Source organism: Peromyscus maniculatus, chromosome 9 (genome assembly GCF_049852395.1).
Source record: "Peromyscus maniculatus bairdii isolate BWxNUB_F1_BW_parent chromosome 9, HU_Pman_BW_mat_3.1, whole genome shotgun sequence".
Lineage (NCBI taxonomy): Eukaryota > Metazoa > Chordata > Mammalia > Rodentia > Cricetidae > Peromyscus > Peromyscus maniculatus.
Genome location: NC_134860.1, coordinates 1,655,714 through 1,681,297, shown reverse-complemented (window position 1 = coordinate 1,681,297; position 25,584 = coordinate 1,655,714). Strand labels below are relative to the sequence as shown.

Below are 25,584 nucleotides of genomic sequence, written 5' to 3'. Positions count from 1 at the left end.
GAGAGGTACTTGAGACTGGCAGCAGTCATGTGACCATTCAGACCATTTGTTTCTGCCAGCACCTGAGATACTCCCAACCCAGGATCCTTTAAGCCTGCTCCCTACCTGAAAGTTCTAGATCAGCTCATACAGTGTATCCACACATGATCCAACCATGTCTCAGAGAAAAAAAAAATCTTGTTCAATTTTCTTTGGGCTCAAAATTTCAAAACAGACCATTTTTCCTGGAGTCCCTTAGAAAATGTGGAGGTACATGGAGTAGGAGGGTTACTTTTGGTTTCTCCTTCCACTAAGAGTGTAGATGTCTGGGATCCCAGGTTTAATGCTGTGCTGGTAGTAACATTCCTGTGACATACTTCATCTGAACTAGCCCAACCAGTCACCTTTCTCCAGTGTCCTTGTGGCTGTGAAAACCAAAGCTCAAGTCTACCCACCTGATGAATGGCAACATGAATAAATAACTTGTTCTCTACCTACAAGGCAAGTTCCACGATAGCTTAGTTTTAGCCCTTGAGATTCCTTAACAGCTCATATATTTTAATGCTTTTAATATATATTTCACTCGGCATTTTGTTGCTTTCAGCAACAACAAAAATGGCATAAGCAATACCTAAGTCACTCAGGCAGCATCTGAGCATGAGCACAGTGGTGCTTTGAGGGAGACTGTGAGTGGTACTATATGGCACCCGGAGTGAGACTTCTATCTTCAGAAGGGTTCGTTCGGGTTGCAACACTCACCAGAAAGATAGATGTGACAATTAGGTTTGATTGGCAGCTTGAAACATTGTAGAATCACCTAGGAAGGGACTCTGAATGAGGAACTGTCTAGCTAGGTTGGCCTATTGGCATGCCTGTGAGAGATTTTCTTCATTGGGCTTACTGAAGTGGGAGGACTAGCCCATGGTGGGCAGCACCATTCCCTAGGAGGTGATTCTGAATGGTGTGAGAGTGGGAAAACGCACAAGCACACATGCACTCATTCTCTCTCTGCTCTCCACTGAAGATGTGACTAGCTCTTCAAATCCCTACTGCCTCGACCTCCTTGCAATGATGTATCATACTCTGAAATTGACAGTTGAAGAAACCGTTCCCACTTAGTTGATTTTGTCACAGGGTTTTTCTCACAACAACCAGAAAAATAACTACTGCAGTATGTACAGATGAAAAACCAAAATATGGAAGGCAAACCACTAGCAAGAAGTCTTATGGCATCGGGAACCCATTTCCTAGCTTACCAAATTGAAAGGACTGATAGAGTTGAAGAGAAAATGGTCCTGAGAAGGACTCTAAGGCTTCCGAGAGACTGCGTGTGGCTTACTGATGGGAATGTGAGCCCCGGGAACACTGTGCACAGCACCCCTGAGGTTAGAATCCTGAACCCACTTTCACTTCTGTGTGGAACAGAACCAAGAGTTTCCTCTCCTAAGGACTGACAAGAACGGAATGTAAAGAGAAAGCTGGTCAGAATTAGGATTACCTAAAATGATAACTTTTTTTTAAAAAAAATTAAGCTCTTTTGTGACCCACAGGACCAGGGCTGTGGACCCAAATCAGCCTGTTCAGCTGAGGCACAGCGTACAGCCAGTGCACACATGAAACCCATTCCACTAGAAAGCTCCAAGGTTGTCAGCTCAGCATGCATTCAGCAAAGACATTGCTGATTGGCCCGAGCCCATCTGTGAAAACTACCACAAACTCCCAAGCAGAACACCATGCTGGGGCTAGGGTATGGGGAAAGGACTGTGAATGAAAGCCCCTAATCCACAGAAGAGAGGGAACAGGAAGTGTGAGGCAGGCTACACACACACACACACACACACACACACACACACACATACACACACACACACCTACTTTCTTCTACAAAAGTGGGCTGATGGTGATAAAGATGCTTCAGTCTATAAATATTACACAGGCAGGCTCTTCAAAATAGCTTTCAGACTATCATTGCCATGAGGTAAATTTTAAATAAATATTTATGCAGACAATAACTGAAAAAGGATTTTCTGAAGGGAATACATTTATAGGGTAAAAAAAAAACTCACATATTTCCAAAAATATGCCTTTTGCTTCTTTTACAGCCATGAACTCAATAAAAATGGAAAGTGATGCAATCAAACATCCATGAGGATTGAAGCCAAGGAAGGCTTCTCTGTGATGGCCAGAGGACAAACCCATTGGAATTACATCACCTGCCTCATATGAAGTCCATGTAGACATCAGACACACTTCACCCTGTCTGAGAATTCTTCCCCCACTTCAAACTGTGACACAGCCAAGGCCCTGAAAGACATGCTCAACCAAGGCAAACAGCTTTCACTACAGGTACATTCCCTCCCCCCTCCCCTCCCCCGCCCCCCGCCAAGAAAGTGACATGCTTATTATCATGCGGTGGGTTATGAGGTTTGTAATCTGTCAGGGATTTATAAAAATGGGTTACAAATTCAGAAGAGAAGGGGAGATCCAGAACAGCACAGTGGCACCTGACAAACCCTGAAGACAGAGAGAGGAGCTAACCCAGAAATCCTGAGATCAGTAGATGAAAGCTGTCTTAGGTTGGGAATAAAGCCTTCTACAAAAAAGAGGGCCATCGCTTTTTGGAAAAGCAATTACTGATACGCCTCATTGCATTCTCAGAAGTTTAATGATGTACCTGAAAGTAACTAGTGCTTTTGATGACCTCTTAGACTTGGATTTCACAGTCTGAATCCTCTAAGCCTTTGGAGGTGGATCAGAAATGTGAGTCTCCATCAAGGAAGGGTTGCAGAAGACAGGAGTCTTTCAAGGAGCCTTGGCTCTTGAGGCCAATGTTCATGTGCCAAAGGACTTCCTAGACACAGGGATTTCCAAGGCCCTCTGACACTCCTGGCTTCCCACCAGTTCAGATTCTAAAACTCTGCTGGTTTTTTTTCACAGCTCATCTTCCACCTTCTCCCAAAATATGCTGTCCTGGTTTTGCTATGGTGCCGGGTTTATAAAAATAATTTAGGTCTTCAGTGCTACCTACTTGAGTCACAGGAATTTCCAGAGGCCCTCCCCCAACCTACCCCAGATCCACCCTCCCAGGTCAATATCAGTCTGAGGATACATGGCTTTCTCGACAGCTAATTTAAGTATTTCCCTCCAAACTACTGCAGGTAGCATTCCCAAGCTTAAGTAGGAATCCTACTTACTCCTCACTGTAGGAGAATCAAGAAATGTCCATAAAGAAATAAGCAATAAATGTTATGGTCCAATCCAATAAGAACATGTTTTCAACCACAAAACATAAAAATTGACTCCTACTAGTACATTTAGCTAATGTTTATCAGTCTAACATTTTTATGAGGTATAACACATTCTTATTTGTATTCACTTTCCAAGTCAGTTCAACAATAACAGTATTTCATCACTATTATTAATTGGGTTATAGTTCTTCAAGAATAATGTTTACAATTGTTAGCCACTTTCTTGAGCCAGGCACTTAATTACATTGTCCTTTTCAACTCCCATTTAATCCTCGTGAACCATTCTAAGTCTGGCAGTACTGCCCCATTTTATAGAGGAAGTGTGGCCGGGTGACAAAACCCTCCCCAAGAGCCTCTCTGCCAGCAAAGACAAGCCAGAGATAGGCCTGAGTCAGTTCAAGTGGTAAATACCTTCAGAAACAAAATGGCTTGTCAGAAAAATAGAAAAATAGTCAGAAATTATGCAGAGAGAGTCTAAATTGGAGATCTCCATTGGACCCCTCCCCTAGGAGGTCAGGGGACCCAGCAGAAGATGGGGAGGAAAGGTGGTAGGAGTCAGCAGGGATGGAGGACACCAGGGGAACCTGGCCGGCTGACTCAACTAAGCAGGGTTTACATGGGTTCACAGAGACTGAAGTGGCAATCAATGGGCCTGCATGGGTCTGCTCCAGATCTGTGTATACGTTATAGATAATAGCTTGGTGTTTTGTAGGACTCCTAACAGTGGAAGTGGGCGTGTCTCTGACTCTTGCCTGCCCTTGGGACTCTTTGTCCCATTGTGTTGCCTTGTCCAGCCCTCAGTGAGGGCTTTTGCCTTGTCTTACTATACCTTGTTTTGTCCTGTTTGATTCTCATCTTTTGGAGGCCTGCTCGTTTCTGAAAAGAAATGGGGGAGAGTGGATCTGTAGAAGAAGGGAGGTAGGAAGCGTGGAAGGAGGGGAAACTGTGATTGGAATGTATTGTATGACAGAAGAATCTATTTTCAAAACCAATTTAAAAACCATCTTAAAGTCTCAAAAGCTCTATTTGTGGCTACTCGTAAACCTAATGGTTATGTGCATGTAAAAACTGATCATTTCAGATCTTCAGTTCACATATAGCCCAAAGTTAAATTCTGACAAACAGAAGCCAGTTCTTTGAATGGGCAATAGTGATATAAACTAATGGAGCAGGTTAGTCTAATAATGCTTCCTAAATACTGAAGAGTAACCAAGAGAGAAACAAGAACACAGGCAGCCATGCCCAGTTGCTGAGGGCTTTCTGGAGACTAGGCAAGGCTGACCACCTGCTTTAAATGAATAATCTCTGGGGAATACCAAAGCAGCTTAGTGAGGAATCTACTTTCTTGATTCCCATTTCACAAATAAGGAAACTCCAGCCTAGACAAGTTGAATAATTAGACCAAACGGAAGCACTGATGCTTAAAATTATTTGTCTTATGCTAAAACCAGGGTATCAAAAAAAAAAAAAAAAGCAAACCAGGATATCTTAATAGCACTGAAATATGCTAACAGCTTGTGAGAACAGTATTTTCTGAGATAGCACTGTCCAGGGATGGGCAAGAACCAGGCAGAGCAGCAATTCTAAGAAAAAATCCAGGTAGCTGGAAATGTGAGAGAGACTAAAAACCTGTGAACTCCAGAGACAGAGACAGACACACAAGGGAACCCACCCCAAACCTTGCAGAGTAGACACTCCACTAAAGATTTCCTCAGACCGCCTTTCAGATCCTTTAATTCTGAATTTAAATCTTCCCATGTTCTTCTTCACTATCCATGTATGTCATGTGGCATAAGGCAGACTGGGTGGGTCTTTGAAGAAGCAAGCAGGTAAGCCATAACTTTCTCCTCGAATCGAGGCCATGAGAGGCTGAGACTCGGGGACCTACCTTGGTCTTCATAAACTTGGAGTGGCTTTTATACACCTCAATTTGTTTGATCTCCTCCTCGCGGTCCTCTGTGTTGAGCACGCCATTGGCTTTCAACATCTGGATCTCATCCTCCAGGTCCCGGATGTTTCGCTCCAATGAAGCAATTTTTGTGTCCTGTTGATAAAAGGGAAAGAAAGTTGGAGGGGTTTGTTTTGACTTTTTTTTTATTTCATCGTTGCCCAAATGGAATTTAAGATGGCAACTCTGGTAGTGGGGCATTAGCCCTGCTGCAGAACTAGCCTGGGGTCCAAAAGAGCTTGTGTTTTCACATCTGAGGATCACTGGTCAGGTAAATGCTTGAATGATCAATGAACGTCACGTGTCCACAATACAGACAGTAACATAGACATGTTTCACTAAGGTCCAGGAACCAGGTTACTAAGCAACAGTGAAATAATCTTTTTCAGTGAAAAAAATTGTAATTTTGGATCTAGTTAACCAGGGTACATGTTTAGTCCACCTGTAAACACAGAAGCAGTTTGTTCCTGCTTGTTTCTGTTTAGAATTCTGTAGCTGCTTGTTCCAGGCATGCTTGGAATTTGACTCCAAGAGAGAAGGAAATTCGAACTTACTAATGGAGAGAGGGATTCTCATCTGAAATACAGACATAAGTGAAATTAAATAACTGAATCCTGACTTTGTATGACTGATACAATAAATATTGAAAATTTATAACAACTGGAAATAATATATCACGACATCGTGATTTATTTGGCGAGCAGTCAGGTCCCTACGTGACAAAAACATGACTAACTTGCAAGCCATTTCTAACCTATTGATTTACAGACCCGAAAAACGAGAAATATTACATTCAGATGTGGGATTAATTGAGAAAAAACATCCAGTGACAGACTCTATACACAAGAGAATGCGTAATAAGAAACGATGCTTGAGGAAGTACAGAGTAGAGGGCTCTTACAGGGCAAGCCCCTAAGCACAACAAAAAACATCGCCCAAAGCTTCCAGGATGAGAGACAAGATGTCTAAAGTTGTCCTAAGATTTCCAATGTCTCCATTTGCCTGCATTACACTACAAAGATGCAACTAATCAGTGTTATATTTGTCATGAAACATTAATGAAAATGAGCCAATAGTTCTTTAATAATTCTAAAAAAGAACCTAAAAGATTAAATATAAGCACAATACATGGTTCCTACATTTATTAACCCAGTTTTAAAATATTACAACTAGATGTGCCTGTCTTTTTCTGTGGCCACTGTAGATTCACTTTTCTATGTTACATGTCAATTTAGTAACAATTGTTATTACTATCTACAATGTAACTGTATAAAAGAGGAAGAAACAGAGGAAGGATGACAATGACTTATTGGGCTCTATTATGGGTCCAGAACCAAATGCTTAACACAATAGGTATTTCCATTAATTCTCGGGAAAATCCCATCAAAATAAATTTTAAATCTGAAAATTTCAAAACTATTATGAAATCCTACAGTCCAGAGTTTTAACTTCCTTTGAAAATAATAGTATTGTGTTTTTTCAGTTATAAAAGCAACATTTTGTCAATTAGTTAAGACTTAAGAAAATCTCCTATATCCTACTATCCAAAGATAACCACCATTTGTGTTTTATATATTGCCTATCAGGATTTCTCAATCTTTGATGTAAGTTCTAGTTTCAGGAAGGGAATTATTTATTAAAGTTATATGATGTCCTAGCCTCTAACGTGACAGAATTTGGATATGGGATATAGGGATAGGTCAGATGAGGCTATGAGGACAGGGTCCTTGGGATCACAGTAGTGTTCTTGTCAGAAAAGACACTAGAATTTTCTGTTTCTCTCTTGCTCTCCCCCATATATGAGCACAGAAAGAAGGTGGCCATCTGCACGTCAGGAAGAAGGTCTTCACCAGAGCCTGTACGGTGGGTGGGCGCCCTCATCTCACCCTGGCAGCCTCCAAAGCCCACTGGTGACTCCTCCCAGTCCGGCTTGTTAGGGAAGCTCTGGGAGACAGACCGTGGAGGCTCACTGACTGACTTGCTTCAGTTCTGAGCTGTGAAAAACAGAAGAGGAGGAAGGAGGGATCCATTCTGCCCCCATCATGCCTGGCTTTTTTTTTTTTTTTTTTTTTTTTGAACTGTAGATCCTGGAGGTCATACTCAGGCTCTCATACTTGCAAGGCAACCACTTTACCAACGTTTACCAATGAGCTATCTCCCCTGCCCATCTTGATTACTGTCTTAACTAACACCCTATCCTATGTTTTAGGGTAGAGTGTGTTAATCATAATCGTCTATGTAACTTTTCAAGTTTTTAATAACCTTGAACATGTCTCATTTTTAGAGTTAGGAAACTTTTTTTTTTCTGATACAGAGTTTCTCTGTGTGGCTTTGGAGCCTTTCCTGGATCTCGCTCTGTAGACCAGGCTGACCTCGAACTCACAGAGATCCTCCTGGCTCTGCCTCCTGAGTGCTGGGATTAAAGGTGTGTGCCACTGCCGCCCAGCACTAAATTCAATCTTTATAAGAATATAGCCGTGTTAAGTGTGAAGAGAAGGTTCAGTTTCCTTCTCCTCCTATATAAAAATCTCCCGAGTCTGAGATGATCGTACTTATGTGACTAAGGACGTGTGTATATATTACAGTAGTAAAACTCGCAGTTCTCCTCTCTTTGACACAACTTTTCTAATACCTCCTGGTAAGATTTCAGGTCTCAACTGTGGGCAAAAAGAGAAGAGCCTGTCTCCTATGAGCCTTCAGTTTTGCTCCTAAGTCAATTCCTGAGGCTCTACTTAGCAATAGCCACAACTAGCAACTCAACAGGTTACATGGGACCTCTCCACCCGATGCTGAAGAATTACATACTGTGTAGGAACAATCAGATGAGTCCAGACAGGAAGTTTATTCCCAGAAGGGGGCTTCTGAATCTACATGCATCTGAGTTTAAAGTTTAGTAAACAGTGGAACAGAATATTTTTCACTTCGATAATTTCCTTAAATTAGCAACTTTTTTTTCTTCTCGTCATAAACTTGTTTTTTCTTTAGCCACAGGCATCCCAAAATGCAAAAGGGGAAAGAAAAATAAAAAAGGAAATGGCTACTCTGGAAGGATCTATTTATTCTGTCCTTATTTATAACCTGGTTCCTACATTAGAAATCTACTTCAAGGGCAACAAAACTCATTCCCCAAACTCCTAAGCACGGAAAAATCCCAGACAAACTTGAATAGGTGATGAACACATTAGGATCTACAGCCAAGAAAAGATACAAAGCACAGAGGTAGAGTTTGGGTTTGGCTGAGTACAAGATGTTCAAAATCAAGCCAGAGAGAGTGAGGAAACTAAGGTTGAAAATCAGACAATGGCCATCATGTTCCTCGCCTGTTACATGCCTCGGCTCCAAGAATCTAGGGAGAAGGAATTTTATCGTTTGTTTTCAGCAAGTCTGCAAGGCTATGATGTGGGTGTGACAGCTACCCCAGAGGACTGTGGAAGCGCAGTGGACGGACATTCCCTCTGGAAGCAGATGCTGAAAGAACACATGCAGTAGCTTTAAGCCATGGTCTGCAAGGAAGATTTAAAAAAAACTTCAATGACAACAGGTTGTAAAAGCCCCAGAGTTCTGGAAGGTAGAGATGTATTTACTCTCTAGAAATCTGAATACTGTTACATTTGCTAATGACTCACATTTTAAACAATCTGTTATAGTTTTCAAACACACATAGGTTGTTTCACAAGTAAACAGCCTCCAGAAACACAAAATTTAGGGACTGCCTTTGAGTTAGAGACAAAGTAACAAAATACAAGATAGAATAACCTCTAGTACCTACAAGCTCTGCGCCAAGGCCTGGTGAGTCTGAGAAACGCCTGTTGGAGAGACTCAATGTCCGCAGCTCTGAGGAATACTACAGCAAAGTGTTTGCTCAGGTCCATCCCGGTTTATCACCTTTAGCCATCAGGTCTTTTTAAAAACTGAGTGGGGCTGGAGAGGAAGGTTCAGCTGGTGATGTGCCTTCCACATAAGCATGAGGACCTGAGTTTGGGTCCCTGGCACCTGTGTTAAAAAGACAGGCATGGCGGCACACACCTGCAATCCCAGTGCTGGGAAGACAGGGACAGGAGGCCTTTGGAACTTGCTAGAGAGCAAGATCAGCCTTGTTGGGGAGCTCCAGGTTCACAAAGAGACCATGACTCAATGCAGAGAACAATCAAAACACCAGATGTTGACCTCTGACTTCAATATGTACACATAGGAGCACAAACACACATACATGCCACATGCGCACACAATGCTATGACTCAATAAAACAGAAGCCAGTGATTTGGATTTGTCAAGGGAAAATACTCTTCAATTATCCAAACTTAAAACAAGTAGGACTTAAATATTCAGATTACCGAATCAGCTTCTGTCACTCGAAAGTGGTCGCTAACTGAGCTGGGTGGCACATGCCTATAATCCCTATAACCATAGATAGCTCTTGGGAGGTTGAGGCAGAGGGATTACAAATTCAAGGCTGGCTTAGGCTATATAGACAGATATAGGAGAAGAGAAGTGGTAGGTAATGAAAAAGAAAAGGAGAGAAAAGAAAAAGAAGGATGTATGTATACAGGGAGGGAGGGAAGGAAGATCAGAGGTAGGAGAGGAGGGAGGGAGGGAGGGAGGGAGGGAGGGAGGGAGGGAGGGAGGGAGGGAGGGAGGGAGGGAGGGACTGAGAATCTGCAGTGACTAGGGCAATAAAACAATGCCATAGACTCTCATCATCTTGAATGCACCCCTCATGTCTGAGTTGATACCTTCTCAACAGCCATGAGATATGATGCCCATAAAGTTGTCTTGTTTTAATGCTATATTTTGGTTATAGACTGTAATAACATTTTAAGATACTGAGGGGGGAGGAATCTAAAATATGTTTGTTTCTGCTCCCTATTAGGGAAAATGTCTGACCTCTTACAAGTTATTTCTTCTCATACATGCATAAAATAATGCTTGTAAAATTTTACACAAAGTGTAGGTCACAGCTTCCCTTTAATGATTTGCACTAAAGAGCATTTTTACATCCACCAGCTAAAATAAGTATCTGATATACAAGTAAAAATTAAGCCACAAGACCGTACTCCTAGCAGCCATAGGCTCACCATGGTAACTCTTAACCCAGCCACGAGTGTTAGCAACAGCTGCTGAGCACCACCGAGCAATGCAGATGGAAGCTGAGCAGGGAGACCCAGTAAGTTTCTTCTGTTCTTTTTTTACGAATCCAGGATTTTCTAAAATAGATATGCTTCAGATTGGTATTAAACTTAGACACAGGGAGTTCTCTCACACATCCACCCATTCATTCAATAAATGTACATTGGACGTCTACTTAGTACCAATCACTTTGCCAGGTATGGGAGATAGCAGGTAAACCAAAACAAGATGTTGGGGCATCCTTCTCTCTCATCGAAGGGATATAGTCTAGATCTTTGTTACTCATGAAGGAGCCTGGCCCCAGCTGCATGGGAATCACCTGGGCAAAAATCTCGAGCTCCAACTCCAAACTATGAAATCTTAACCTGCCTTTTCCCAAGGTCACAAGGAGATGCTAGTGCCCTGGAGGACTGCAGGGGTCCATCAGGCACCACAGACAAGACTCAATGCAAAGAGACCAGAGCAACTTACTGGACGAACGAACACATGTAGAGACATACAAACCTACTTGCAAAGGCTGTTGAACTTGGCACATAAGACACAGCAATCCTGTGAGGAAACGGCCTACATCGGCTGTGCCAGTCAGAATGCCAGTCAGAATGCCACTGTAACTCTTCCTGCGCTTGTCAAACATCATGCTCCCCTTAAACAGCAAGGAACAGATTTCAATTCCTCTCTAGGAACTGAAGGCTGAAAAGGCGAGTGGGCGGAACATTTTTAAAAAAGAAATATCAGTTCATCACAAAATGCAACAATTATGTGAATTCTAAGCATCACAATGTACTTTCCTCTGAATACAGCAGGAATTATGGGTTTCATTTTAATATCAGGACAAGAGAGAATATATAAACAGCTTTCAGAGAGCATGGGACTCACCATGGCCACATATCCACTAGCAGGCACTGATCAACATAGGCCCAAACTGGCTTAAAGAAGATAAGACGTAATGCTCAGGAAACAGTCCTACATAATTATATTACATTTTATTTAGAATAGAATTCCAAACTTTTATTGCTGGATACCACAGAGGCTTGCGAAGGCTCAACCCTTAAAAGTCATCTACTTGCAGATGCAAACACAACCGTGTAGCCCTGAGTCTTAAGCTAGCTGAGTCATGTCTTAGCTCTGGAAGGACCTACAGTGTGAGGTTTAACCATGGTTGCACAAGCCCCAGCCAAGTACTCTAGAAAGAATTTGACTTAGGCCTACAACATATTTGAAGAAAAAGAATACATACCAGGAAACCAAAACCTCATTGTCTTGGTCCTAATCAAACTATGAACAGATAGTAACCTAGATTAGAAGATGACAAAGGACATGCCAGGTTCTAGATGACATTTCTGTGCTTATCTGTTTGTAAAATATCTGCTCCTTCATGGGAAAATGCACAGACATGGGATCAGGTTAGATTCCAACCAATTAAAGGCAAGTTAGCCACTTATCATAATCTCATTTGTCTACACTGACTCATTGCTATGAAACCCTTGCTCTGGACCATGTCCTTCCTGCCACCCTGACCCTGATATACATGGTACTGATACGAAACCATGAAAAAAGTGCATCTCTCTTATGGTACTAGCTTACTGTATGGCCTCTGTCTATGAATCTGTTGTTATTCTTAACAGAGTTAGACCAAACAAAAGAAGCTAATGGGATTGGAGAGATGGCGCATCTATGAAAAGTACCTAAGAGCCCTGCTCTTTTCTGAAAGGAAACAGAGGAGCAGTGGATCTAGGGGAAAGAAGAGGTGTGGGGGGGTAGTGGAGGGGGGAACTGGGAGGAGAAGCGGGGGAGGAGTCTGCAATTGGAATGTAACATATGAGAGAAGAATAAACAAAAAGAAAAAATGACAAAAAAAAGAGTACTTGTTCTTGCAGAGGACCTGGGTTTGATTGCCAGCACCCACATGGGCTCACAACCATCTGTAATTTCCACAGGTATGCGCATGGTACACATATATACATGCAGGCAAATTACACATAACATGAAATACATAAATCTTTAAGAGAGAGAGAATGATAAAAACCCAGACACACTGCATAAGAAGGTGAAAACTCAGCCTTGAGGAGCCACGCACCTAGGTGCGGATCTCAATTCAGGCTTTTAAATTTTGAGATGGGATACTCAGCCTCTCTGAAATTAGAACATGCTTCTGGGTGTGCTAAGAAACTTGCAAGTGTTTGTAATGCTTGGGAAACATTATCATGCATGGACGCCCCCACCAGGAGAGAAGAGGCAGCACCATCATCACACCACACCAGTATGTCTGTCCCTTCTCTAGTCCCATCAGTACACCGGGCAAGATGGCAGCTTCTATTTGGATTCCACCTGGTCAAACCTGGTGACCATGCTCCTAACACTGCTGTGATAATTAAGTGGAAAACAACATGGAAAGCTTCCAGAACAGTAACCACAGTGGAGACGTTGTCTGCACAGCTACTGCTTGGGGTTTCGTTTATCTGGGGGGCGGGTCCTCTTGTTTCATTTTGCCTTTTTTCTGGTCAACTTTTTTTGCCTTTTAGGAACTGTATTTGCCCAACTTGCTGTGATTTAAGAGGATTTTCAATTGTTTAGCCCTGCCCAGAGACAAGATCCATGTATCTCCAGACTCAGCGACTGGTCCAGGAGTGAACTTGTAACTCTAGCAAGGCCAACCAGTGTCTTTTAAGGAAAAGACATAAATACAGGACATTCTCTCCTTTTCTGAGAATAAGGAAAATATGGTGTATGACATTGACAACAGCCAATGACAGGTCTTAGAACATATCGAATAACTAGGCAGGCCTACACCTGGACCATTCACTGACTGGATTGCCAAAATGCGTAAATAAGACTTGTGTCACCTGTTGCATAGGAGGTAAGTATGAAAGTGTCCAAGGTATAGTTAGATGTAAGATTATCTAAGGAAATAAACAAGTTTTAAAAGGGGGAGGGGCTAAGATAGTCTTTCTGGAGTTCAAAAACCTTCACAGAGCACAAGAGCCTAAGGAGGGCTTTGGCTATGAGTAAGTTTAACTTAAGAAAGATAAAATTTTTGCCAGCCAGAAGTTACAAACTCAAAAGTACTTATTATGATGTTCAGCATATAATATTCGGAAGAACTAGAAAATGATGAGGGTTGTACAGCAAAGAGGAGAAAAGAAACAGACAAAACTAAAAAATGCAGATTATAAGCCAGGTGTGGTGGCACAAACCTTTACCACAAGGATTCGAGAGGCAAAGGCAAGTGGATCTCTGCGAATCTGGCTGGGGCCAGCCTAGTCTACAGATTAACACCGTAAGAGCCTGTCTAAAAACAAAAAGAAGAGGATGTCACATTTCACTACAGAGGAGGTGGAAACAAAGGGAAGATGAGATGGAATGACAGTCATCCCTAGAACTGAGTTAGGAGTGTGCTCCTGGGGATGACTGGGCATCATTTATAAACTGGCGCATGAGGTGATAATAAGATGGTGAGGATGGAGTTAATGATCCAAACAGAAGCTGGCATAGAAAAACATGGAGATGATGGAATCACCAAACTGGTGGTGAAACATTCTTCAGCCATGGCTGAAGATCCAGGCTAGGAAAAATAAATAAATAAAAGAATTATCAAAAGCATGGGGAATAAAAACTGATGGAGATCATAGACAGTCCCAGAAAATTAGACAGTGAATAGAATTGAGAAAAATGAGAATCAAAGACAGGTTCAAGATATCAGTAGTAACAGGGGCAATTCCACTGAAACTGTGATGACAAAATGAGAAATTGAGGCCTAATGGCATACACTTGGGATCTCAGCAATTAAGAGGCTACAGAAAGAGAATAGCAAGTTCAAGGCCAACCTAGGGTATTCAGGGAGGCCCTCTATCAAGAATAAACAAACTGGATCACCATTTGGACAAGTAGATTGAACTCCCCCTGAATCATCCGCTCCCTAGATTTCCAAATTACATAAACCAGGACAGGGCTAGTAACTAAGGATGAAATAATTTCAGTGTGTCCATGACACAAGTGACACAAACAGGCTCTGAAGTGCCAGGTGGAGACTTGTTGCTTCAGCACCCACAAGAGAGGAAGCAAAAATGATGAATGATTTTCTAAGAGAAGCAGATCCCTTTCAGAGAAAAATGATACAACACTATACAATGGTTTGTAAAGTTCTCAGCTTGGAAAATACATCAAAAGTTTTAAGTTCATATCTGCATTTTCCCACTTATGTTTCACTTAGATAAAATATAAAAACATAAATAAGTTTGTGCTGCCTGAACATACAGAAAGGAATAGCATGGAAAAAATCAAACATTTGTTTATTCTGGTATTAAAAATGCAATTCAGAACAACAATAGTCAATGCTCACTGATTACTTAGAGAATCCCTATGCTAGCAAATTCTCAAGTAACCCTCCATAATAACCTTATCAACTTAGTTATTTCTTTTTGCCATTTTATAGTTGGGAGACCATTGAGTAGCAGTCTGTCTAAGAGTTCAATCAGTCAACTGGAATGCTTCCTTGACAGACAACTTTCCTGAAATAGAAGACTAATTCACATAGTGGGATCCCACTGTCTCCTGACCAACCTCAAGCAAGACTAGCTTCAGAGAAGGAGCTCCACTTTAGACACCTGGCCGATTCAAGATCTTCCCCACACAGTTTTTTGTCTGACAATCGCAGAGCAACTTCAAGAGAAAACAGTGAAGATGTCGGGGAGAGATATAAGGGATAGAGAGGTTTCAAAAACTTCTTTCAAATGAGAGCACATACAAACACACACACACACACACACACACACACACACACACACACACACACACACACACACGTATGCACCCACATACCAAAGTACAAAGAGCATTTGGATTCTAGCTACCCATCCTCTGAAAAAAGCAGACAGAGAAACGTGCCTCTCTAAGGCAGCAAACACATTTCAGGGAGGCTAAAGACATGGATACTTCCCTCTCCATTTCTTTTCCAGCCTTCCTCGGGTAGATAAATAGGTGAAGATGCTCTCTGGCCTTGCAGTCAACCTGAACTTATTCTTCCTATTCCTTTTAGCCCTAGCCATGGCTCTGGTTGGGGCAGAGGCTTTCTCAGGTTCTCTGAAACATACCACAAATCTTCCCGTGTTCAACCAGCTTGTTTCATGGAAAAAGCAACAGCCAGTAAAGGAATTCAGCCCACACCATCCCCAGTGTTGCCTGATGGATGTGAAAGGGGATCGTGCCTTAGGGATGAGGCTGATGATGGTCGGTACACTGTCATTACCACAGCTTGCAAAGGGAAGTTCACATGAGGCCCGTGGCTGACTTCTCAACCCTACTGGTAGGGCTGCACATCAGGAAGGAAATTGCACTCCCTCAATAAACACCAGGCTGGGCACTGTGCACCAGCAATGGCGCAAAACATTGGCTGCTAGTCTGCACTCTGCTGACCAAGACTCAAGACAAAAAGCTGAGGGTTCAATACTACAAGAATGTCACCTCAAGTCAGACTCATCAGAGCCATCTTTTAAGAGTTCAAATTCTCGGTACAAAGCCTCCAAACTTGGTAGAATGTTTAAAGCAGGACACTTACTCCAATCCCTCCATTTGCCAGTTGAGTTTAATGAGAGCCGGAGGGGTCAGGGTCTTGCCAGATGCTTGGAACCAAGAAAGGGAAACCCCTTGGTCATTTATTATAGCATGGACCATCATGCTCCTATGATGTGATTCACTTTTTTTTTTTCTCCACTGGTTTCTCCTTTCAAAGACATTTGAAAGTCTTTTCAAAATGCAAATCATGACTGCACTCAGAGCTGAGACTCTGCCTAAAGTAAGCTTATTTAATTCTGTTTCTCTGTTGAACTTTCCTCAAATGTAGCGTTTTTTTGTTGTTTTTTTTTAGCAGACAAAACTCAATTTCCAGATTAAAAGGAAGGGAGTGAAGAAAATAATTCCTTGAATATCTATTCAATACCAGGATCCTTCCATTGGAATCCTCACAGTCCAGTCAAGGAAAATAAGTATAATAATTTAAGGTTTTTATGATGGTTTGTTGTTATTGATAGGTGCTTATTGGGGGAATGTTTGCTGCTGTTTTGTTTTGCTGTAGATAGGGTCTCCTGTAGCCGAGCTAGAATCACAAGTGTATGCCATCTCTCGCGGAGGTGATGGGTTTTTCTTTTAACAACCTTATTGTTGCTTTTCCCAAATAATAATTACAAGTCATCCCTATATAATAAATGTAACATGACAGCATGACAATTTAGAGGGGAAAATAGTGTGTGTCAACGTTTTGAGATATTTTTCCCCAAATATTTGTTCTATGTTGATAAGTAGAACCTCTTTATATGTTACAGCGGTAGTATCCTGGCAATCCAGGTGACTAAGGCAGGAAGACTACTTGAGCCTAGTAGTCTAGGCTCAAAACCTTCCTGGGAATTACATTGGGACATCTTCTATAAGAGCAGTAATACAGCTCTACTCCTAACATTATAGTTACGGTACCTCAAGTAAACATTTACAATCATCATACTGATCATTTCCTTTACTTTTTTAAAATTTAGTACCAGCTGAGATATGAGATATAATACACAGAACATAAAATTTGCCCATATTTAATTAAGTGGTTTGTGGAATCATCACCGCTAATTCTAGAACATTCTCAGGTCCCAAAAGCTCTCACCTGTTAGCAGTGACTCATCTCTCTCCTTTCCCCACATCTACTAGCAATCACTCATCTTTCTGCCACTAGCCTGCTCCTACTGGCCACTTCATATAATTCAAGTTAGGTAACAGATGGCCCGTTGGGACTGGCTTCCTTTATTTATAATTATGTCTTCATAGTTCTCCAGGTTGCTGCATGAATCAGTAATGCATTATTTCTTACTAAGTAACATTTGACACTGTGGATACCTCTAACTCTATTTCTTCATGATGGACACTTTGGTGGCTTTATTTATTGTAGGTGTGACAAATGATAGTGACACTTGTTTTCAATTTTGTGGGTGTGCCTGGATGTAGGATTTCTGGGTCATGTTTAGTATTTTGAGATAGTGCCCAGTAGTTTGACAAAATGGTCTGCATCATTTTAAATCCCCATATGAACATTCAAGCCATCCAATATTTATACATCTTTCCTCAACACTCCTTGTTTGTCATTTTTATTTTAGTCATTCTATGGGAGTGGAGGAGTTGATCTAAATATAATTTTATTTGCTTTTCCCTAATGACTGATGATACCTAGGGTCCTTTGATGTCCATATTGCCCACTTGAATCCCTTTTTTTGGAGAACGTCTGTTTAACTCCTTTGTCTAGTTTCTAACTGGGTTATCTGCTTTTGATTGTTGAGCTTTTCCTGCTTTTAAATGAGTATTTTACATAAAGGTAATAGATATTTCAAGTTACCAAACTCATGTGATTTAACCCGCTTATGGTGAACTATAATAAAGTGATCACTGGGCATACGCCAACCAGCTCACACAACAGGACATGACCACCTAGTGCCAGGATATTCTTCCCTGAGCCCCGACTGCTTCTCTCCTACTCGAAATTAGCTACCATCTGGGTATTTCACACCATTAATTAGTTTTGGCGGACGCAAAGGACAGCATGTTTTACATGCTCTTTTGGATCTGGATTCTTTAAAATTGTTTTGTGGATGTTAATTGTGTGCTGCATGGACCAATAGCCTGCTACTTCTTGCTGTACAGCCTTTCATGGAATGAATAGGCTAGGTCTTGTAAAATTATTGTTAGAGTTAATTCTAGAGATTCTGGGTTTATTAATGTCATCATAACTGACAAGATATAAATTTCATTTCATAATTGTTAATAGAAGATTGATTTTTATAATATGAGCCAGACATTTGACTAAATCCATTTTTAATCCAAACACACACAGTTGAGATTTCCTGTACTTGTAATCATATTGCCTCTAAATAAAAATGTTTTTATTTATTCCTTTCTAATTCTTAGACTTGTGATACCCAGAGCATTACCGAGCAACAGACACCCCCACCCGATCCCTGAGTCATGGGGAAAGGGATCAACTGTTGATGTGAAATATACTTGCTACATCTTTCTTGTAACCACCCCCCTTAGACTAAGACAACTCTCCACTTCCAATCAAGTGATTTTCACAGATGTTACACTTATCAAAGGCTTTCTCTGTGTCTACTTAAGTCCTCGTTTTTTCCTTATATTTTCACTATGGAGACTAACACTGATATCCAAATATTAGTACAACTTTGCTCTTTTCCCATGTTGTCTATAATTGCATTCATTTCATTCAAATAATTCATAGTGGTGTTTATTCACACAATTACTTCCAGTGCCTTGGTAGGGCCAGGCAGCAGCATCAAGCTTAAGCAGAAGGCACACAGGCCAGGCAGTTCTCCCTTCCATTCTGTTTAGGAATACTTTTCCTATGATCTATCTAGCTCCATCCACAAACATTTGGTACAATTCTCTGAAGATGACATCTGAACCTACAAAATTTGTGTTTGGGTTCTGAGAGATTTGTTTGGCTTGGTGGTGAGTTTTTAAATGACATCATCACTTTCTTTAGACTCTAGGACACTTGGATATTCTATTCCTACTCACACAGTTTTGGCAGGTTGTAGTTTTAATAGAATTTAGTCACTTACCTAAAATTTCAATTTGTTATCATGAATCATTCACAAATACTCTCCTGTTTACGTTAAGATTTGGAGTGATGTCCCACTTTTCCTGCTTTGGTTATCTGAGCTGTCTCTGGGGTTCTAAGCAGGATCTGTCATTTTTGTTGTCAGATAGTTGGTATTTGGCTTTGGTGTTCCTATCTAAAAAATGTTAACTTTTCAATTCACTAATTTTGACTTTTACTGTTTTTCTTTCCTTCTTTCTCTTGGTTTCTCTTCCTTTGCTTCTAGGCTTAAAAAGTCTCCTCTCAACCAAGTGGATGGCTTGATCTTCCCCACGTGTTCCTTATGCAGCACAGACTCCTTGTCTTCACTCTGGTAGTCTCCACTGCTCACAATCCACAATGCAGCCCATCCATTCTGTACACCTGTACCGGTTTCCAAGGTGTTTCTCTAATGCCATTTTCCCCAAGCAGCACTCCCTGCCCTCTCATTTGGTTTCCTCTGGCTTCCCATTGCCCTTCCCTGCCCCTTTCTTATCGAACTTTGGTCCTCTCACTTCTATTAGCACCTTAATGACTGACAGCTCAGTTGTGTTTTGCTGCTGTTGTTGTTTTAAAGATCCACTATGTGGTACTGTGTACAAAGTAACTGCTCAGGCCGGGCGGTGGTGGCGCACGCCTTTAATCCCAGCACTCAGGAGGCAGAGGCAGGCGGATCTCTGTGAGTTCGAGGCCAGCCTGGTCTACAGAGTGAGATCCAGGACAGGCACCAAAACTACACAGAGAAACCCTGTCTTGAGAAATAAAAAACAAAAACAAACAAACAAAAAAGTGCTCAATAAACACTGGTGTGTGTGCTTTAAATTCAGGAATGATATTTTCAAAACTAATGAAGTTAATAGCAGTAATTATCAACTGGAAACCCGGTCAAACAATCAGAATCAAACATACCACAGGAAGAGTTCCAGCAAGACAAGAAAATGCTGTATTTTTCTTTTTATCTTACTTGTTCTAAAGACAATTAAATATCATTCAGAGCTACATTTAACTGGACATTTTGCTTTTGCTGTTTTTGGATGTCATTTACAACCCACAACTCCCCCCTTACTTAAGAAAAATAATTAAGTGGGACAGAAATGGTTTCAAGCTGTAAGATGAAAATATGAAGAAATTTCCCAAGGGGGAAAACCAAGCTACAGGATAATTCTGGTATCACAAATGAATGGAGCACATTTTTTTTAAAAAGGCTTTTCTGGTTAGATTTCAAACCTGCTGCATAAGAGGACACACATACCCAGCACAGTAAATCTGACCAAGAACCTATGTTGGGAGCTCATAGGCGCCAAGGATGACATTATTATTATTATTATTATTATTATTATTATTATTATTATTATTATTATTATGATAAATGAATATAGGACCAAACTGCACTGTGTCTGTGCCTCTCAGACCTGATCAGAGAAGTTTCTCGCTGCAGTAGATGGTGGTTAGCACAAACACTCAGAATCGGTAGAAGTGTACAATGTCAATGCTGATAGAGTGTTCAGCCAGAGTGAGAACTCTATATCATACACATACACAGCGGCTACCCAAGAAGAGCAGAATGACATTAAAAGCAACAAGTCAGGGGAGACCAGAGCAACATGGTCTTCATGGTAACAGGACCTGTGGCAGTCATTCATAAGCCTCCACCCCTAGCTGAGGAACCACAGAAAGTTGATGGTGTCTGCAGGAGGGAGAATTAGTTTTCTTTAAGGGTGTGACCCCTGGTAGGCCAATAACACATAATTGATAGCCACACATCAAGGAATATATGGGCAACACAAAATGGACTGAGTGGGTTAATAAAAAAAGAGACATTTAGTTGATTTGGGTAGGGAGGCGAGGAAATCTGGGAAAAATTAGGGAGAGAAGTAGAGAGTGAATATGATCAAAATATATTATATAAAATTCAAAAAATAGGAAAATATTTTAAAGATTTATATTTATTTAAAACAAAAACAAGACTTAGCAAGTCTGAACCAGTCATACCTCACTGTTAAAAGACTTCATAATAAGATTCAGAATTCAGAGTGGGAAACAGGATACACGCTGGCTACAAGAGCCACGTCTGAAGGGCAGATAACACGTGTGTGGAATGAATCAGCCCTGCCTCCCAGCACCAAGTACAGCATTGAAGTCCTGCAAACCCACAGAGGGCTTCTCCAGCACTCAGGGCTGACTCTGCTCTTCTCAGATGTAAGTCCCTGCGCGTTGTCCCAAATGAGCGCTGAAAATGAGGTCAAGAAAAGCCACTTGACCTGCCAGCCACGCTAGCAAAACTGTAGTGTGGAAGGCACAAAGCAGATGCTCCATGAGCACAGCTGGGACTGGGGAAGAGTATTTGTCCAAATCTTAGCTGCCAACCAGCTAGCTGTAGGGTCTTGATCGTGTTGCTTAGTTTCCCGAAACCATAGCTTTATCATCCAGATTGGGACCATCATGTCACCTCCCAGGTTTGCTGAAACTACTTAACTATGTGGGAGGAGACTTCGCTGTTGGCATAGGAGCTACTTTGCTTAACGATATTACTGTGCTTATTGCTTTTGTTTATTATCCATAAAAAAATAGGAACCAGTTTTTTTGTTTGCCGTTCATTTACTTTACTTGCATACAAAGCAGAGTGTCACACATGTTAACAAGTGTTCTCTCTACCACAGAGCCACAGCTGTGGTGGGTCATAGTCTCAAAGCCTAGATGCCATCGTTACAGCCTAACCAGACGAAGCTGTATATGGTACAAATCTTCCTAGAAGACAGCATCCTGGGAGAAGAAATCATTTTAATTAAGACCCCTGACTGTCTCAAAGGTGAATGAAATAAACCTAAACAGGGTCTGGAGTCCAAAAACACCTGATGGCTATCTCACAGTACCTCTGACTCGATCCTGGGATTGAGGGTTACCGGCTATGGCTGAACCAGGTTTGGAGTCAAATGTTCCCCTACACCCTACAAGCCCAAATGAAGTCAATTTGATCAAATGTTAAGATTACTCTTAGAGGAATCTGAACCCATCTGCAGGACAACAACACCTGCCTGGGCACAAAGACAAAGGGCAATGTTCAGTTTTTTTAAGAAAAGCCAGCTTCTACCCCAAGTCACAGCTGAAGGCAGGCATGCCCTCCTGTGCGCCACAGGAAGGAACTTGAGCTTTTGTTTTGTTTTGTTTTTCCCAAGACAGAGTTTCTGTGTGTAGCTCTGGTTGTCCTGGAACTCACTCTGTAGACCAGGCTGGCCTTGAACTCACAGAGATCCACCTGCCTCTGCCTCCCAAGTGCTGGGATTAGAGCTGTGTGCCAGCACCACCCCAGCCTCGCTTGAGCGTCTTACTGAAGTCTGGTGCTGTTCTTGCTTAGTTCCAACTGCTTCCATCGGCCTTCAGGTATAAGGGATACTCACTCAACAGAATGGTCCAAGTGACTCCTGCCTCAGCTAGCCACACAGCTACAAAGCAGAAGGCCCATGCTCCAACAGAAAGCCCATATTTTCGCAACATCATGCCCCTGGATTCTTAATCTTCTGTAGTTAACAAGCTCCTCAGATCAAGTATGGTTTCTGAAATTTCTACTAAAGCTCTTACATCATTCAGGGATATTCATTTGATAAAATCTGCTGAAGAATGGTTCATTTCTGCTGTTCTAACAGAAGTTTGACTTTCTTCTTTTGTGTATGTGGGGGGGGGGTTGGATAGGTGGCTATGAATATGTTTGTGGGTACACTCATTCAAGTATATACATACATTGAGGCCAGAGGTCCACACCCAGTGTCTTTCTCAATTGCTCTCATGTTTTGAGACAATGCTTCTCAGTGAACCTGGAATTCACCAACTGCCTAGGCTGGCTAACTGGCAGGCCCCAGAGACCAGCCACTGGCCTCCACATCTCCAAGGCTGGGATTTTAGGTGTGCACCATCATGCCTGGATTTTTGTGTTGGTGCTGAGCTGAGGATCTGAAACTCAGGTCCTCACACTTATCTAGAACATCTATACGGTAAGCTCATTACTAGCCAAGACATCTCCCCAAACCAGAAAACGCCTTTGTTGATCATCAGTTTTACTTGTTAAGCAAGTGAGAGAACAGAAGGCCTTTTTCTCTTCAATCTGGGCTGTTAAGCTCAGCCTGAAGTTTTATACCTTATCTCAGCAACCATCATTTCTCTGGCATTGGTTGATTTTCTGTATTAAATGCAAAACAAAAAACCAAAAACCTAACTTTCTCTTCCCTTCTAACTCTGAATTTGGGGGCTGTGGCGGCCATCTTCCTCAGACAGGCAGGGAGAAGCTGTCTGGGAACAGCTCTCATGAGGGACAAGACAAGGAACAGACTGACACAAAAAGTGGATCAAGCTGTGTCTGGAGCCAGACCCTGTTGTGATTTGGATTTTGTTGTTATTATTTTGCTTTTTCAGTTAAATGGGTCAATAAATTTCCTTGTGACTTCAACAGAATTAGACTCTCAGCGGCTTACAAGTTCTAGCAAGAAAAGTTTTCAAGCTAGCTGACAAGTGTTAACCATTCATATACTCCATTCTCTTTTCACTTTTAAAGATGGATAGTTTATCAATAAACTCAAAAGAGTGAAAGCTTTGGGCAGAATGCTCACGTCAAATTTACCATCAAAACGGCTTAGAGTGTATTCGTTCAAAGGCTTAGCATTAAAGAGAGAACTGAAGACCCAGCCTTTGAGCTGTTGCTGCAGGCAGTACTCCAAAAGAGCAGAAAGGAGCTTAGACCAGAATCAGAAAAGGGGCCTCAGGAGCTCCACAGGAAAGGAATTTCTCAGAGAAGCACACACAGTTTTCTACGTGCAAATGCCGGACATACCTGCCACACCAAATCAGGGCCAAGTTTAAAACGTGGAGATTCCTGCAAGAAGATAAATCATCAGTGGCTTGGTTTTCCTTCCCTCCTCTTGTTTTCCCTCGGGAGACTGGGTGGGAGGTGTGCCTATGGAGGACGGGTCCCCTATTGGGACACAGATGGACTTCTCTAGGGCTAACGCTGCAGAGACATTCACACAAAAGCAGCCAGTCTGTGGGGCCCACAGAGCTCTCAGAGAGCCCTGGGATGGAGCTCAAAAACAGAGCTTGAGATAAGCAGGACTCTGCAAACCACTTTCCCACCAAGCCCCTTTGCAGAGTTGATGCTGTTGGTGGAAACAAATGGGGCTCAGAACTTCACCCTCAGTTTCCCTGAGGAACAAGAGACAAGTAAGCGATAATTTTGTCTGCTCTAATTCATGCCATCTTCCTGAAACTAGGGGACACTTTAAGAGAGCCTTCCCTGTATTTCTGAATAGGGCATGGTGGCATGTAATCCTGGCATTTGGGAACGAAAGACAGGAGGAGCCGGAGTTCATGGTCAGCCCTGACTCCATAGTAAATTTGGTCACCCCTGACTCCATAGTAAATTTGGTCACCCTTGACTACATAGTAAAATTGAAGCCAGCTTGAGATACATGGGACATGTGACCATCTTAAAAAAAAAAAAAAAAAAAACCTCTTTCTAACTTTAGATTTGGCAAGGCACTAAATAACAATGATGACGCTCAGCCAAATCTAAGACAAAAAACAATCTCAAATTCCAAGCTCTGAGTTGAAATTCTATTCACTAGTCCCCTCTAAGGCTTGTCCTAATTTCTAATACACAAAATGAGATGAGATCAGCGCCTCTGTCACAATACACACATGATGTATGTAGGAGATGACCCTGCACAGGAGCCTCCAGAACTCACTTCAGGTGTGTGGAGTCTAGATGCTAATGGGAGCAGACTTCTCCACAGATAAAATACCAAAGCCTATGTGAGCTAGGAGGCACCAAAAGGACACTAGGACTTGTCCTTTGCTTCCTCAGACATATATTGACCTTCATTTGTCCTAAAAATATAGACTCAGCATCACCAACATCCATAAATGAAAACTTTTAACCTCACTTAACTGAGAGTAAGTTTATATTCATTTTGTCCTTATAGTTTATGCCTCCCCAGTTAGCTAGACTAAATGAATGTTCTTTACTTTTTCTCTTATAATAAAATACGAAGTGAGAATAGAATAAAACAGATTTTTCTACTTTAAACAGTCACCAAAAATGAAGTTGTCTTTAAATGGAGACACTTAACAAGGGAACACCTACCACCCAAGGCCAGATACTTCTAAGAGATCTCTAGAATTCTTTTACTTAAAAAAATGTTAATTCTATTGTTTTTTGTGAACAGGGAGGCAGTCAATGTAAAGGTAGGTACAAGGGAGGAAGAGCCACGCTTATAAAATAAAGTCAGCTCATTTCTCTCTTCTTTCTCTCTCTCTCTCTCTCTCTCTCTCTCTCTCTCTCTCTCTCTCTCTCTCTCTCTCTCTCATGTGTCTGTGTCTGTGTATCTGTATCTGTATGTCTGTGGGGTGATGTTTTAAGTTTTAGTTTTTGAGGTGTTTTTTTTTTTTCCCTTCAATCTAATTTCAGTTTTGGTTGCAATGAGAAGTTAAAATGCCAGTACCTAACCACTGTCTTCTAAGTGCAGAATAAAGTTACATGAATTAACAACCACAACCCACAAGCTACTATTAATCCTTACTGTTCAATCTTATTAATATTTCATTCAAATGATACTTTTCAAGCCAACCTGCTCAAGTATCTCCTGAACGCCCTGATTCATGTAACTGGCTGG

The 25,584-nt window shown here is 41.6% G+C and overlaps 1 protein-coding gene across 17 annotated transcripts in view; it reads right to left on the bottom strand.

Annotated features, from left to right (window-relative positions):
• The window catches only part of Erc2 (ELKS/RAB6-interacting/CAST family member 2), a 905,605-nt gene that overhangs the window by 596,268 nt on the left and 283,753 nt on the right, over positions 1-25,584 (bottom strand). For all 17 annotated transcript variants that reach the window (XR_013042143.1, XR_013042144.1, XM_076544121.1 and 14 more), the window contains one exon: positions 5,116-5,271. Coding sequence is in view for 15 of the 17 variants with exons in the window: in XM_076544121.1 (XP_076400236.1) it covers positions 5,116-5,271 (156 nt within the window). In the remaining 2 variants the exon portion in view is untranslated. The remainder of the gene's footprint in view (positions 1-5,115; positions 5,272-25,584) is intronic.